Source organism: Erpetoichthys calabaricus, chromosome 8, assembly GCF_900747795.2.
Source record: "Erpetoichthys calabaricus chromosome 8, fErpCal1.3, whole genome shotgun sequence".
In the NCBI taxonomy this organism is placed as follows: Eukaryota; Metazoa; Chordata; class Cladistia; order Polypteriformes; family Polypteridae; genus Erpetoichthys; species Erpetoichthys calabaricus.
In genome coordinates, this window is record NC_041401.2 from 152583921 (window position 1) to 152599672 (window position 15752).

General features: G+C 35.7%; 1 protein-coding gene across 2 annotated transcripts in view; it reads right to left on the reverse strand.

Annotated features, from left to right (window-relative positions):
* Nucleotides 1-15752, reverse strand: part of slc39a10 (solute carrier family 39 member 10) — a 168374-nt gene that overhangs the window by 85064 nt on the left and 67558 nt on the right. The window contains exon 4 of one of the 2 annotated variants that reach the window (XM_028807627.2): nucleotides 13850-14030. In XM_028807627.2, the coding sequence (XP_028663460.2) occupies nucleotides 13850-14030 (181 nt within the window). Of the gene's footprint in view, nucleotides 1-13849; nucleotides 14034-15752 lie in introns of both variants that reach the window. The other variant, XM_028807624.2, reaches the window with a different exon arrangement.

Below are 15752 nucleotides of genomic sequence, written 5' to 3' on the forward strand. Positions count from 1 at the left end.
ACTTCTAATATCTAATATAATAGACAATGTGACTGTTTAATCAACATACTGGAAATCCCTAAATTATTTTCAGTGGCTATTTCCTGTCGATCAGTGTTGGCTGTCTAATATTCATTAGATTTTTAATTTTTTTTTTGCCTACTTGTAGCACTGTTCACTTTTTAAATTAGATTGCAGTCTACAAGAGTTTCCCCAGTTATGACGGTTGTCTTAAGATTTGTGAATTTCATTTGAAGTCTCCTCCATATGTGCTGTCCCTCCAATATCAGTGTAACCTAACAATTTTACAACTTTACTAAATTATATTCGATTCTTCTGTATTCCATTAATATAAATCAGAAATGTTCTGAGCACCGATCCTTGAAGGAGTCCACTAATGACATTGTTCCATGCAGAAGTCCCTTGTATGCTTTACCTCCAGCTATTAACCAACTTGAAAACTTAAATCCCTGGTTATCCATCCATCCATTATCCAACCCACTATATCCTAACTACAGACATCCCTGGTTATCTCTAATGCCAATTAGTTGGTGGTTGACTAGTTTTGACTAGGGTTATAGCAAAAACTAACAACTGAAAAAAGAATATGAATTTGTGAAAAACGTCTATCAATTTTCTGTAACTAATGCAAACAACATACATATTTCAAGTGTTAAACACATTTCAAACAACACATCCAATTAGCAAATTTAATTTGCTTCCTTCTGTTATCACAAATTAATATTTAACAAGTGCAATAACAAATTTAATTACATGAACAAACAATTATCTACTTTAAAGTGCTTTCTTTTCTCTTAACAGGTATGAAAATAAACAAAACCAACATAAATGAAGAAAATAAATGGAACACATATTACTGACAGATAAAGAATAATCAAATTAAAATTAAAAATTACTGAAAAATTAAGTAACATGCCCTAAAACAAGAAAACAGCACTTCCACAACCTTCTATCATGATGTAATGTAGCTTCAAATTCCACCAGTGGAACAAATCACAAGAAGGAACAAAAAAAATTGCTGTACCAATTTACCGTGTTATGAGGTGATTTTGACTTTTCACCTCTTTTAATGGAATATATACACACAGAAATTGTGTGAATGCAACAATGTGGGAAAGACTCAAGTAGGAATTATGAATTTTCTATACCATGCAAGAACAATCACCAGGGGCCTCATGTATAACGGCGTGCGTAGAACTCACACTATAACATGGCGTAAGCGCAAAAGTGGGAATGTGCGTACACACAGAAAAATCCAGATGCAGGAATCTGTACGTACGCAAACTTCCACGTTCTTCCGCTACATAAATCCCGTTCAGCGTGAAAAGTAACGCACGTGCACGTGCCTTCTGTCCCGCCCCAATTCCTCCCAGAATTACGCCTCTTTGAATATGCAAATCAATATAAATAGCCTTCTGTGAAAAGACAATGGGAAAAGCACGGGGGAAAATATAAGAATTTCAGTGAATACCAAGTGGAGGCAAAGGAAAAACGTACTATTTGTTGGTTTAAACAGTGGTATAGATAGATAGATAGATAGATAGATAGATAGATAGATAGATAGATAGATAGATAGATAGATAGATAGATAGATAGATAGATAGATAGATAGATAGATAGATAGATAGATAGATAGATAGATAGATAATCAAAAAAAGAAAGCTGATCGAGTGACAGAGTGTCGGAGAAACTCGAAAGCTCAAGTTCACAAAGTCGCACAGTGCCCGAAATAAAAAAGAAGTCACATATCAAAGTCGCAGTGAAAAGGCGAGTCGTAGCCCACCGTCTGAGTGTCATATGAAAGCTTATTAGGGTACAGACAAAAAAAATAGGCACACAGTGGGGAAAAAAGCATTAAATGTCAACTTTAATCTCGAAATTTCCACTTTAATCACGTAGTTTAATTTACCATTAAAGTAGAACATCATAAACTTCATCTTAAAATCATTTAATTTACTAGTTTCTCAAATCCCATTGTAACTAAAGTAGCACGTTAAATGCTTTGTTCTGTATTTGATCTTCTATGTGCTCTGTGTGTGAATCACTACCTGCTTCTTAAACGGGCTTTCTCTTTCTCCAACAGAACACATAATCCATTACATTCGAGATATTACAGCTCTCTGAATAATTAAAATACTGAGATGTATACGTGATATCTTTTTCATGATGATAGGAATGAAAGCATGTTATTAAACATGGGAACACGGTGGCGCAGTGCTTGTTCATGTCTCACACAAGAGGCTTGCTGCGTCATACGCGACCTTAGATGAAATAATTTATTACAGAAGTACTGTCTCTTTCAAACGTACTAACCTCCAATTCCTGTCCTTACTTTTCTTTCTCCAAATGCCCAATCGCCACACAATCAGTTCTGTAATAGACGTGAAGCCATTTGTAAGCTTAGAACGCCGATTCTTCAAATCATTTCTCCCTACTGCGTTCTTTTATCTCGCGAATATTTTATTGCAATCCGCAGCGGGAGCGTTTCTATAAACTTAATTTAAACTTACGTTTTACACCGTGCTTTGTTTCCCTTATGAAGATGCTTGTATGCTTCACTCGCTCGCTTCTTATTGTTTCGCTCCCTTCTCAATTGTTTAATGAATTTTTTGTTCTTCACTGTTTGCGGCTCCTCCTTCATTTCTCCCTACTGCGTTCACAGTCTTTTCACGTGATTACGTGGGAGGCGTGATGACGTGACACTCAACTCCTCCTCCCACGGCCATCGAGCTGCCGTCCATTACAGTATATTGTGAAAAAAGAGGTTCCAGTTATGACCATTACGTGTTGAATTTCGAAATGAAACCTGCCTAACTTTTGTAAGTAAGGTGTAAGGAATCAGCCTGCCAAATTTCAGCCTTCCACCTACACGGGAAGTTGCAGAATTAGTGATGAGTCAGTCAGTCAGTCAGTCAGTCAGTGAGGGCTTTGCCTTTTATTAATTAGTATAGATATAGATATATATAAATAAAGGGAAGGCCTACCAACAACAAAGCTCTCTGTAATTCCACATCAACTACCTTGACGACTTCATTTCCAGCCCCTCGCTGATGTCCTCACTTCGGCTCCTTACAATGACGTCACCTCCATCCCACTCCATTCACGTCATCCTCATTTCCCCTCTGCATCTGCATTATTTCTGGTTCACACTCCATAAAACCTCCCTCTGTCAAATACTCATTGTCTCATGTGCAATCTGTAAGAAACTGACCGGCATCTTAGTGTTGTTTTCATTGCCTGAGTGCTTTACACTATACAGGGACAGTTCCCCAACTCTTAATTGGTTTGTTCTGCATTTTATTCTTCACAACATATACATATATACAGTATGTGTATGTATGCATATGTATAGATACATATAAACACACATGTATTTATTTCTTTCCTTTTGCCTTTAAACAGCACTAAATGCCCACAATTACTGCTCAGTCCTTTTCCTTTTCTTTCTTCTCTCCTCCTTTTCTGTTTCTATCGCCTCCACTCGCAAGCTTTGTCCTCCTCCTCCCGACTCAGGCTCTACTAATGGAGTGAGGCGATGTCCTTTGTTTCACACCCAGAAGTACTCCGGGTGTCCCTGGATCTTCTTCAGAAGTGCTGCCGTCCAGGGCTCTGCAATTGTCCAGGCACCCAGATGTAATCCTGGGGGGTCACCCTATCGTGTTCCGGGGGAGGTATTGCTTCTCTCCCAGTCCTTCCATAAAAAAAGGCGTCCTGGCTATCCGCCACAAAATATATATTAAAATGTCAGACATTTTCTTTTTTTTCCATTCTGTCATGGTACACAAAACAGGAGACAACAGACAGACAAGCTTTAGCTTGTAAAAATGACAAATGTATTAGGCAGTTATATGCAACTAGTCATACTTCTTGGTAAAAGCCTAAATGAATGGAGCAGTAGGAGAGTTAACTGTGGCCCATTGCAAATGTGCATACACCTTTGTTAAATCACACAAAGGAAAAGGCACTTCCACCTCTTCTGAGACTGCCTAAGAGAACCTTGAAGATCAGCCTTGGTAGCAGTCTTTGATGATGATTTTTGGAAGTTAAAGCTTTTTCCAGCAAGATAACCTGCTAGGGATTATCTGGTATGATAAGCTTTCACAATGGCCATTAGAGACTGAATGGGACAATGAATGGGTTAATTTCCAAATTCCATTTTATCTGTAACTGGGAATAGTAACTCCTGCACAGAACAGTTATGAGAGTATCAAAAGTAACAATTGAGGCAACAAAACAGTACTTCATGCTGGATGGATCTGTCATACCATGTAATTGATTAAGGATTACACCCAATAAATGGGGACGGATCATTAATTCTATGTCTTTTATTATCTTCAAAGCTCTTAGAATGTAATGTTGCAATTGGCATAATATCAAGGGATTTCCCATTGATATTATGTGGAAGTGAAGCACAACTTTCAAATTCTGCTTTTTCCTGCTACAGTAATGTTGGAAAAATGAATTAAGACTGCTGCAATCCTATGATAAAAGAACCCCAGGGTAAATGTGTCCTGAAGGTATTTAATCAAATACTCCAAAATGTTCTCTTTAATGTTTTATGTCTCAAGTATATTCTACAGCAGTGGTTCCCAAACTCGGTCCTGGGGACCCACTGTGGCTGCAGGTTTTTGTTCTAACCAGATTCACAATCGGTGATAATAATCGATAACAACTGATCTCATTTAATTAGCTGGTCTTTTTTACTCTTCTCTTATTCTGCATTCAGAAAAACAACAGTATAGTTTTTACATTTAAGACATTTAGAAATATTTCTATTTTTTCTAAAACTATAAATGCTTACCTCTCTTTTGTTGTTTTTCTATTATTTTCCCCCTTTTTCTGTGTAGTTTGCACCCTTCATTTAACCCTAATACTGACAATTAACAACCAGCAGACACCCAGGAAGATGAAAGCTGCAACGACTTCAGTGTCAGACTTGCTAATTAGTAAATAATCAATTCAATAACCAGAACACCTGGTAAATTAGAAAGAGAACAGTTGAAAATATTGTTAACTATTAAAAAAAAAATGACATATTCCGCATATAACTAGTTATTACATTTTAATAAAAATCTACCAAACTTAGTTTGTAATTTCTACATTGGCTTCAAAACGCAGAACAGGGAAATAGTGACTCACTTAATTAGGTTAAGAGTCCAATGAAAAATGGAAGTTGGTTGGAACAAAAACCTGTAGCCACAGTGGGTCCCCAGGACCGAGTCTGGGAACCACTGTTCTACAGCATGGTGGGGTCATTCTAGGCTATATTCTTTAACAAAGTGTTAAATGAGGTTGTCATTGTAAGTTTGTATATACCCAGATTGTCAACAGCAGTTACATAACTGAAAGCTTTTTTTTGTAGCACAATTCAAATAGAGTGGGCTTAATCTTACCAATCTATACTTAAAACATATTTAATACCTTAACAAATAACCATCCATTCAGTTTCCCCAGGGACAAATGTACAGCTCTGCACAATATACTGAAATTCTTTTCTATCAGAAGTTAAAAATGTGTTATATAGTACTAGAGTTTAATTTATTAAAAGCAATCATTAATCTTCCATTTCAGATTGGGGTGCGGTATTTTAAATTAATTGATTTTGAAAAATGTGTTTCTTAACGGTGATTACTTAATGTACAGGCATTATATTATACAATGAAAAACAAGACAATTAGCTAGTAGATAGATTTCTCTGTTTTTAACAAACCATTGAACTGTGCTGCACAATTCTGAATTGCTCCTTTAGGTGTTTGCTTTCAACACTGACTGACATTCTTATTCTGGCCTTCAGCTCCCGAAGTTATTTAAAGATGTGGTGGGTACAATATGTAAAAAGTCTGTGTGACTAAAATGAAAATGTGAACTATTATAATTTATGGAGTGTATAGTACAATATATTTTATCTTCCATATCTCTGCATTTAGAAGCTCAAATTTAAAATTCTCTGTCCTTAAGGTATGTTATTATAAAGACAAATTTATAATGATGGCAGCTAAATCACTGGTAGTGGCAAACATTTAGGCATATATTATTAATTTCAATAAAATAATACATTGAAAGTTTTTATGCTACTTCAGTAAACAAAATAAGCCTACTATAGGTGTTTTTAGAGGTTTAAATGCAAAGCTTCCTCCTTAAAAATTAAGGCTTATACACTTTATTTTCTTAAAAATAAATAAATAAATAAAAGCCAGTATCCTTTACAATGCTACAAGTGATTATATGATATTGAAAATTCTGACTTGACTAAACTAACATTTGTAACATATCTAAATGTTAAAAATAATTCAACAGAAAAAACAGCACCATTTTTAATAATAATTCATTACATTTATTTATATAGCGCTTTTCTCAGTACTCAAAGCGCTATACACACAGGGAGGAATCAGGAAGCGAACCCACAATCTTCCACAGTCTCCTTACTACAAAGCAGCAGCACTACCACAGCACCACCTGTGAGGACAAACATTTTTAAAAATGTTATACAAAATCTAAAAAGTTGTAATAACCAAATGCTGCTTGAAAACTAAAAAACAAATTGTTAAGTTTAGGCACCACTTAAACAACTGGGTAAAGTTCTCATTAGCCGGACTACAACTGGATTGGACTTTTGCACAAACCAATCCACTAGTGCTGAAACTAATGCAAACTATCTATATTGTATATATTATGCATAAGCCAATATTTAGCCACCATACATTACAAGTAATGTTGCAAAATATAAAATAGTAACATCTATGTGATTGTTGGTTACTTTTCTTAGGAGGAATTTAAACTGAAAGAAAGTACTTATTTAAATGTCATTTTTCAGGTCTACTTTGGCAATAAAGACACTGATAAACCAAGTGTTTTTTGCAATTCACATTTTACCAAATACATATACATATAATGTCTAATGTCTTCCTCAGACAAGGGAAAATACTGTTCATAACGACAAACTTCTGTTTTACAAAAATCAAAGAAAGAATGAGTCATGTTTCATTTGTTGGAAAATTTTAGAGGGTTAATGATGGGTACCACTTACACTAGCAAGCTAAAAGAGGTGGACATCACTCTTAGAAAACACTCACTTGGGCCTTAGATTGTTCAGAGAGAAGACCAGCAAAGAAGAGTCTTTGTACATTTCTTCCACTAAAGACCCACTATCTGGAAATGGTTAATGCTCATTATAAAAAAATCTGAGGGAAAACTAAGTTAACTAGTGAGAAAATGAACTGTTAAGTAGTAGCAATAACTGACTTAGACTTTTAGTATTGTATGAGGAAAAGAACAGAAGTGAGTGCTGCTGCTCAACTGAGAAATCAAAAAATTTGCATCATGGAAGGGTTCTACTGGGTAACATATAAACAGAATTGGATATGAAACACACAGTGGGGCACAGGTATCTGCTTGCTTTTGTGCATTAAACAAAAAAAGAATTCCAGCATAATGAAGGCATCTGCATGCCATAAGTTGTGGGGCCAAGAGTAAGGAATTTTAAATTAAATGGTTAGAAATGCTCATTTAAACAGCCATGGGTTTTCAGACGGTTGTGGCGAGCGCCCTCTTCTACGTGGTGGTGTGCTGGCGAGGCAGCATAAAGAAGAGGGATGCCTCACGCCTGGACAAACTGGTGAGGAAGGCAGGCTCTATTGTAGGCATGGAGCTGGACAGTTTGACATCTGTGGCAGAGCGACAGGCGCTGAGCAGGCTCCTGTCAATCATGGAGAATCCACTGCATCCACTAAACAGTATCCTCTCCAGACAGAGGAGCAGCTTCAGCGACAGACTGCTGTCACTGTCCTGCTCCACTGACAGACTGAGGAGATTGTTCCTCCCCCACACTATGCGACTCTTCAATTCCATTCAGGGGGGTAAACGTTAACATTATACAAAGTTATTGTCTGTTATACCTGTATTTTTATCACTCTTTAATTTAATATTGTTTTTTTATCAATATGCTGCTGCTGGAGTATGTGAATTTCCCCTTGGGATTAATAAAGTATCTATCTATCTATCTATTATATTATACAGATAAAACTTTAACTACACGGTGCCGCAGCGCTAGCGAGGAGCTGGAGTTTCATTCATGGATTGTTCCTGCCTTGCACTGTATTCTTGCTGTGGTGGCGCGACACTGGAAGGATAGATGGATAGAATAATTAAACATTATGAATATATTTCAATGTTCCTTAAAAGTTTTGAAGAATCAGCGTTATAAGCTTGCAGATGGCTTAACGTCTATTACAGAGCTGATTGTGTGGCGATTGGGTATTTGGAGAAAGAAAAGTAAGGACAGGAATTGGGGGTTAGTACGTTTGAAAGAGACAGTACTGCTACAATAAATTATTTCATCGAAGGTCACGCAAGGCGCAGCAAGCATCTTGCATGAGACATGAACAATCACTGCGCCACCGTGTTCCCATGTTTAATAACATGCTTTAACTCCTATCATCATGAAAATGATATCACGTATACTTCTCAGTATTTTAATTATTCAGATAGCTGTAATATTATGAATGTAATGGATTCTGTGTCCTGTCCCGGAGGAAGAGAAAGCCCAGAAGCACGTAGTGATTCAAGCATACAGAAGATCAAATACAAAACAAAGCATTTAACGTGCTACTTTAGTTACGATGGGATTTGAGAAACTAGTAAATTAAATGATTTTAAGATGAAGTTTATGATGTTCTACTTTAATGACAAAATAAACTATGTGATTAAAGTGGAAATTTCAAGATTAAAGTTGACATTTCGAGCTTTTTTCACACTGTGTGCCTTTTTTTTTCCTCTCTGTACCCTAATAAGCTTTCATATGACACTCAGAAGGTGAGCTACGACTCGCCTTTTCACAGCGACTTTGATATCTGACAACTTTTTTTATTTCGGGCACTGTGCGACTTTGAAAAACTTTAGCTTTCGAGTTTCTCCGACTCACTATGTCACTCGATCAACTTCCTTTTGTTGTTTATACTACTGTTTAAACCAACAAATAATAAGTTTTTCCTTGCCTCCACTTGGTATTCGCTGAAATTCTATTTTCCATTGTACTTTTGCCATTGTCTTTTCACTGAAGACGGAGCTTAAGGGCTATTTATATTGATTTGCATATTCAAAGAGGCGTAATTCTGAGAGGAGTTGGGGCGGGACAGCAGGCACATGCATGTGCATCAATTTTCACACTGACCGGGATTTATGTAGCGTATGTAGGGGAAGAACGTTGAAGCTGGCATTCGCACAGATTTATGCATCTGGATTTTTTTGTGCGTAAGCACATTTGCGCATTTGTGCTTACGTCATGTGTGATGGACGGCCAGCATCTTATCCCAGCAGACACATCCAGGCCACTAGATAGCGTCTTCCCTGATGCATAGAAGTGTCCAGGATTCCCGCAGGGCACCATGGGAGAAGGAGTTCGGTTTCACAGCCCTGTTGGGGACCCTGGGGGCCACCATGGGACGCTGCAGGAAGACAAGGGGATTTTTATTTCCCATATAGCCCAGAAGTGCTGCCAAGTCACGGGGACGGAAGAACTGAAGTACTTCCAGGCTTAAGAAAAATATAACTCTTTATCTGACCCGGAAGTGCTATGGAATCACATGGACTGAAGGACAGAAGCACTTCCGGGTCAAGGACTATTTAAAGGACTGTGGGAAACCCTGCAAGAGAGCCAGAGTTGGGAGGAAGTGTGTCAGAGCTGCGGGATGGAGAGGAGGATTTTTTGTATTGATTATTGTGGATTATTATTGAGTATTGTAGAGGTGGAGGTGCTTTGTGCACATTATTATAATAAATAAAAATATTACTGGTACTTTTACCTGGTGTTTGGATGTATTGTCTGTGGGTTTTACAGGGCAACAGCAACCCCTAGTGTCACACATTTTATAGTGCGAATTCTACACAAGACGTTATGCATGAGGCCCCAGGTGTTTCAGTAAAGGCTACACATTTGAAACACCGCACTTCTAGCTGACCTTTAACACAGGAAGAAACTTTCCTTTTTTCTTGTTTTCAAACATTTTATATTATATGTATATATATATATATTTATATATTTTTTTAACAAATAATAACTTTTAATGTTTACACTATAGTATGTACTTAAACTAAAAAATGTTAAATAACTAATATTTATATATTACATGATCGTTTTTATATATTTTTGGCTTACGCACCATCTGTGAGTTTCTGTAATCTTTTGGCTGGCTCTAAACATATTCCCATTTAAAAGTTCATGGCCAATACGCAAATAGCCTAAACCATATTTATCAAATTTGTGAATATGGAGGAGTGACAGTATTAATTTTTGAGTATTTGTTTAAAATAAAATTCAAGCCTTAGTAAAAAACATTACAACACTTGTGTATTCTCTTGCATATTATCCTTCTACTGTACATAAAGTATGATTTACAGTATAATGTGTTTATTATTGTCCAAACGTGTTTTTTTTTTACCGCTATTGCTCATTACTTAAATTAAGTGCATAGTTGTAGAAGCCTCTAAAGCATTTGGGTGCATAAGACTGGGATATTATGAGCTATAACAACTTTTATGCATCTCCTACTTGTGTTTTATAACACTACATCAAAAAACAGTTTTAAAAATTGAGTGAAAAATGTTAAACCTCATACTATATACTACAGTGGAACCTCGGGTCACGACCGTAATTTGTTCCAAAATTTCTAGTTGCAACCCAATTTGGTTGTGACCCGAAGTAATTTCCCCCATAGGATTGTATGTAAATACAATTAATCCGTTCCGGACCATATAAACTGTATGTAAATATTTTTTTTTTTAAAGATTTTTAAGCACAAAAATTGTTAATTATACTATAGAATGCACAGTGTAATAGTAAACTAAATGTAAAAACAATGAATAACACTGAGAAAACCTTGAACAGAGAAAACTAACATTGCAAGAGTTCGCGCTATAGCCTTATGAACCACTCACTGTAAACACTTTTTTTTTTAAATGAGTTTTAAGCACAGGGAAAAAAACTAATATTTGAAAAATCCTTAATTTATACAAAAACTAACCATAAACAACCAAGAAAACTAACCTTGCATGAGTCGAGTTCTGGCATGAAGGAAGTGAGGAGGAACTGGGTGGAGAGGAGATTACATTTTGAGGTAAAGTCTGTGACGATACAGGTTCGCTGCATGCTCCCATCTCGTTTCCGGGAGCCCTTAAACCCGTCACCGTCGGTAATGTTACCGATGAGCATGACAGTGAGGCACCGTTGAAACAGGGATTTACCATTGCTTTCAAAATTAAAGTCAAACATCAACTAATTGGATCTCGTCTCAGATAGTATTCTAGTTCACAGACAAACTAAAAACTTTGACATTGTCTGTCCTGAAGCCAAAATTGAATGCAAAGCATGTACGTGTCAAGTTAGGTGACAAAGATTATGAAAAACAAAGTGATAAATAATCAGAATTACAAAAAAAGTTTCCACTGCGATCATTTCAATATTACATTAACATTTATGACAGGTTAGTGCAGTCCTGGACTAAAAACTAGTAAGTATCTTACACAGACAGTCATCAGTTTGCTACAGATAAACATGGGCATTTTGTTATTATCTGTTATTTTGATCCAGCTTAAAATCACTGGTTAAAATGCATAGGCTAAATGCTCAAACCCTCAAAAAAAATCCACTTATCTGTGTGCTATCCAATTATTGTTCTTCAAATATTGAAAATGTCTGTTACAGATTTTTTTTTCTAATTATTATACTTTACACTGTAATCATCTCACTTGAAAAGATACTTGAGTATGTGAAGCATGTATGTCTCCTAAATCTTACATTTTTTGTGCAATCTTGTAAGCATAAAAAATTTGCATTATCTAAGTTTCCTATATACAAAATAGTGTGTTTTCTGCATTACTCTATCAAGGTAATAAAATACAATACTAGCTCAAGAAAATAAAGGCTGGGATTGGCTCCAGCAGACCCCCGTGACCCTGTGTTCGGATTCAGCGGGTTGGAAAATGGATGGATGGAATTAAGTTAGAAAGAAAAAGAATAAACATCATAAATTTTGGAATCCTAAAGGAGAATAACCAAAAAACCCTGAACTACACTGAGCAGGTTTAATAATCAATGGATGGATAACCAGAAATAGGATGGCCAGTACCAAGCTTAAGAATTGTTGTTTGCAATACTGAGAATGGCACAGATTTTTTTAAGTAAGTATGCATAGAGTAACCAGGTATCCTGGATATTCAGTTTTTCCAACTATAGGCAAGTATTTGGCATGGTTAATTGCAGGACAAAGGTGGCCCCATTCCAAATAAGAAGTAGTCTACTAATGAAGAATAACTAAGGAGAATGATGAGAAGAATACTGCACAGCATTTTAATCCAGGTGGAATCTCCAAGTGCAGATGTATGCAGAAAGAGCACAAAGAACAACATTGTGTAAAGATGACATGGAATAGCATTTTTACATGAGGTACTGTAGCCAAAATAAAGACAAAACATTCATGACCCTGGTAGGTATGATTCTGAATTGGGGGGGAAGTAAACACAAAATTATTAAAATGTCAGCAAATGTGGCATATTAGTATAAATGTTTTCTCACGTGTTAAAATTACAGATATAACTTTCTATTGCACAGCATATTCCATACACAAAATTAGATTCAGGTGGCTTCAACATTTATGGCATCAGAGATTTTTTTTTTTCGATCTTATATTGCTTCTGAGCCAATGCTGTCTATTATTCTATCACTCCTTTACATTACCCATGAAAGACAACTGTATTTAGAAGAATGAATATTACTCATATTTGTGTTAATCTGGTAACCAATAATAAATACTGACATTAAAGCATAAAAAGGAATTAACCCAACAAAGCAATCTTGCAGCACTGCCATTAAAAACAGAAAGAAAAAAAACACACACACACAAAATATTCATAGGTGGTACATTTAAAAAGACTTTGCATTCTTATATCACAAAAATAGAAGCTGTCATGCAAATAATCACTAAATACTGGTCTACTATTCCTAATCAAACAGAAGTTCAACTGTAATAAGAAACACAATGTTATTTTAAAAAATGGTCCGTTAGTGCTGGTCAATAGCAGTGAGGATGCTTTGTGCACAGTGGACATTAGCACAATCATTTATTCTCAAGGGTCGATTAGAGGAATAACATTGTGAGAAGGAGATAAATATCACTTTTTTCTACAATATAAATCATTTATGGTCTAACTTGATCTCTTCTGTTATTAAACTACACAATTGCTAATCTCTTTTAGGTCCTCCTTTCTGAATTTGCTTGCATCATACATCATTTTGTACCTATATGGTGTGCCAGGGATGCTCAACTCCAATACTGGAGGGCCACAGTGGCTGCCAGTTCTCTTAATCAGTGCCCACTTTGTGCTGTTAAATGATTTATTTTTTGCTTCATTTTAAAACATAGTCCTCTAAATTTCTTCTTTTTTCCTTTAATGGCAGCTAAAAAAATTAGATGAGACATGAGCCAACAAATGACCAGCTAAGTCACGACCTCAAACTCCAACTAGTTTCTTAATTAGAACCCAATTCTTGTTGTTAATTAAACCAGTTATTTAATTCCATGGTTTGCTGTGCTCTCATTCTGCCACAATAAACATTTCTAGAACTGTTGTCTTTATTTTTTTTTGTCCATAGTATAATGGACAGATATATATCATAATAGTTGTTAGATATACTTGGCAAGAGATACTGCTGCTTTTAATGTATTTTATATATTAACCACAAATGTGTATTACCTTTATACTAGAAATATAAAAACCTACATAAAATTTAACAGTTTTAAAATTACATGCACTGTATTGAGGATATGGATCATTAAAGGAATTATATGATTCTCACCTGATAAAACAGATTCCTTCAAAGCCTGATGTTGGATTTCATGTTGATCGTTGTGCTTTATACATACTCTGCTGTCAATCTGGTAGAGTAAGGCTGGACAAAGGTAGGTGAACTGGTCTTGGGAAATTAGAGAGTCAGGACTCAGCCCAAAGTACTCAAGCAACTCTGTGACATTTAAACACTGCTAAGGAAAAAAGGTAACAAATTAACATTATATAAAATTAGGTCAATTGTCTTTTAACAGTTGCTTGTACTGACACTTTGTCAAAAGATTATGCTGGTGATATATTGTAACTGAAGTAAAAGCCTTCTCTTGTCCATACCTAAACATACATTTCTGATGACAAACTAGTACGAAACTGGTGCCTTAATTTTTAAGTATCCACATTTTACTTTACCATTTTCTTACAAATATCCTACTTTACAATGCTCAGTAATTCTCTTACCATAAAATGCAACACATCCAAATGGGTATTCAATTTTACTCAATAAACATTTCAAAGAAACAGTTACACTACATTGGAATAACGAAAATAAAGAAACAGAAATGGTGCACTTCACATGTTTTTTAGCAATATGAGTCAAAGCATAACTAAAAATGCCCCTAAGATTAAGAATGTCACTTCTTGGAAAAGAAACAATTTTTTTAATGGACAATTTTACTGCCATCCATTGATTAATGCTGCATTTTAGATCATGTAAAAAAGTACCAAGATATTACTCTATGGCTTGTTACAGTATCTAAGCACATACTTAATTTCCAAAAATGCTCTAAATATACTGTATATTAAAATAGCACAGATTTTCTGTTTAGAAAGTTTGTAAAACCTGCTAGTAAAAAACGTATACAATCATAAAATATCAGTGAAGCTGTCATTGCCCAGTTGAGAAAGTGAATGTGAAAAGATAAAAAAAAAAAAATGTGTGATTGTAGTACATATTATTTTATACTAGCCAAGGTACCCAGTGTTGCCAGGGTACATTTATAGAATGGGTTAAGGAAAGAAACCAAAGGTTTACTTATTTTATAAATGGTGACCCTGTTGTCATTACCGGCTATCTCATCCATCATTCATACTGCCTCTCTATCAACTTGTCTGGCTCTCTATCAATGTATCTGGCTCTCTTGAGTCAAGAATTTACACTGTGTTCAGTTGGATTCCAGAATTGTAGTAACTCCTTGTGGGGTTGTAACCATGAACACTGTCATGTCTGACTCATCCTCTTAGTTCAAGGTGGTCAGTTTGTAGTGCTTAAATTAAGAAGAAAAGCAGACAAAGCAGGTGTTAAACAACAAACCTTTGATTTTCCATTGCATTGTGCTGCATTTCCACTCTCGACCAAGAATCACTACAAAAGCACAATACTTTGTTTATTTTATTTTAGATAGAAGCAGCACATGGAGGTGTTTAAGTAAGTAATCTAAAACTCTGGCCATTCTGTCTGCTAGTCTGGCTTCAGTCTGATGTTTCAACTGATCTGAGCCTGCAGTTGGCATTGGTGTGCGAACTGTAGCACACAAGAGGAAAAAAAAAAAAAAAAAAAAAACAAACACTAGGAGCCCCAGAGTTTTAGATTCCAAACTAGTCTATCTTGTCTATATGGTCCAAAATGTGCACCAGATTGGTCAAAGGGTGTAGGATTGTATAGGAGACAGACGGACATTCTATTTTATGGATATACAGTACTGTGCAAAAGTTTTAGGCAGGTGTGAAAAAATGCTGTAAACAAAGAATGCTTTCAAAAATGGAAGTGTTAATCACTTATTTTCATCAATCAACAAAATGCAGTGAATGAACAAAAGAGAAATCTAAATCAAATCAATATTTGGTGTGACCACCCTTTGCCTTCAAAACAGCATCAATTCTTCTAGGTACACTTGCACACAGTTTTTGAAGGAACT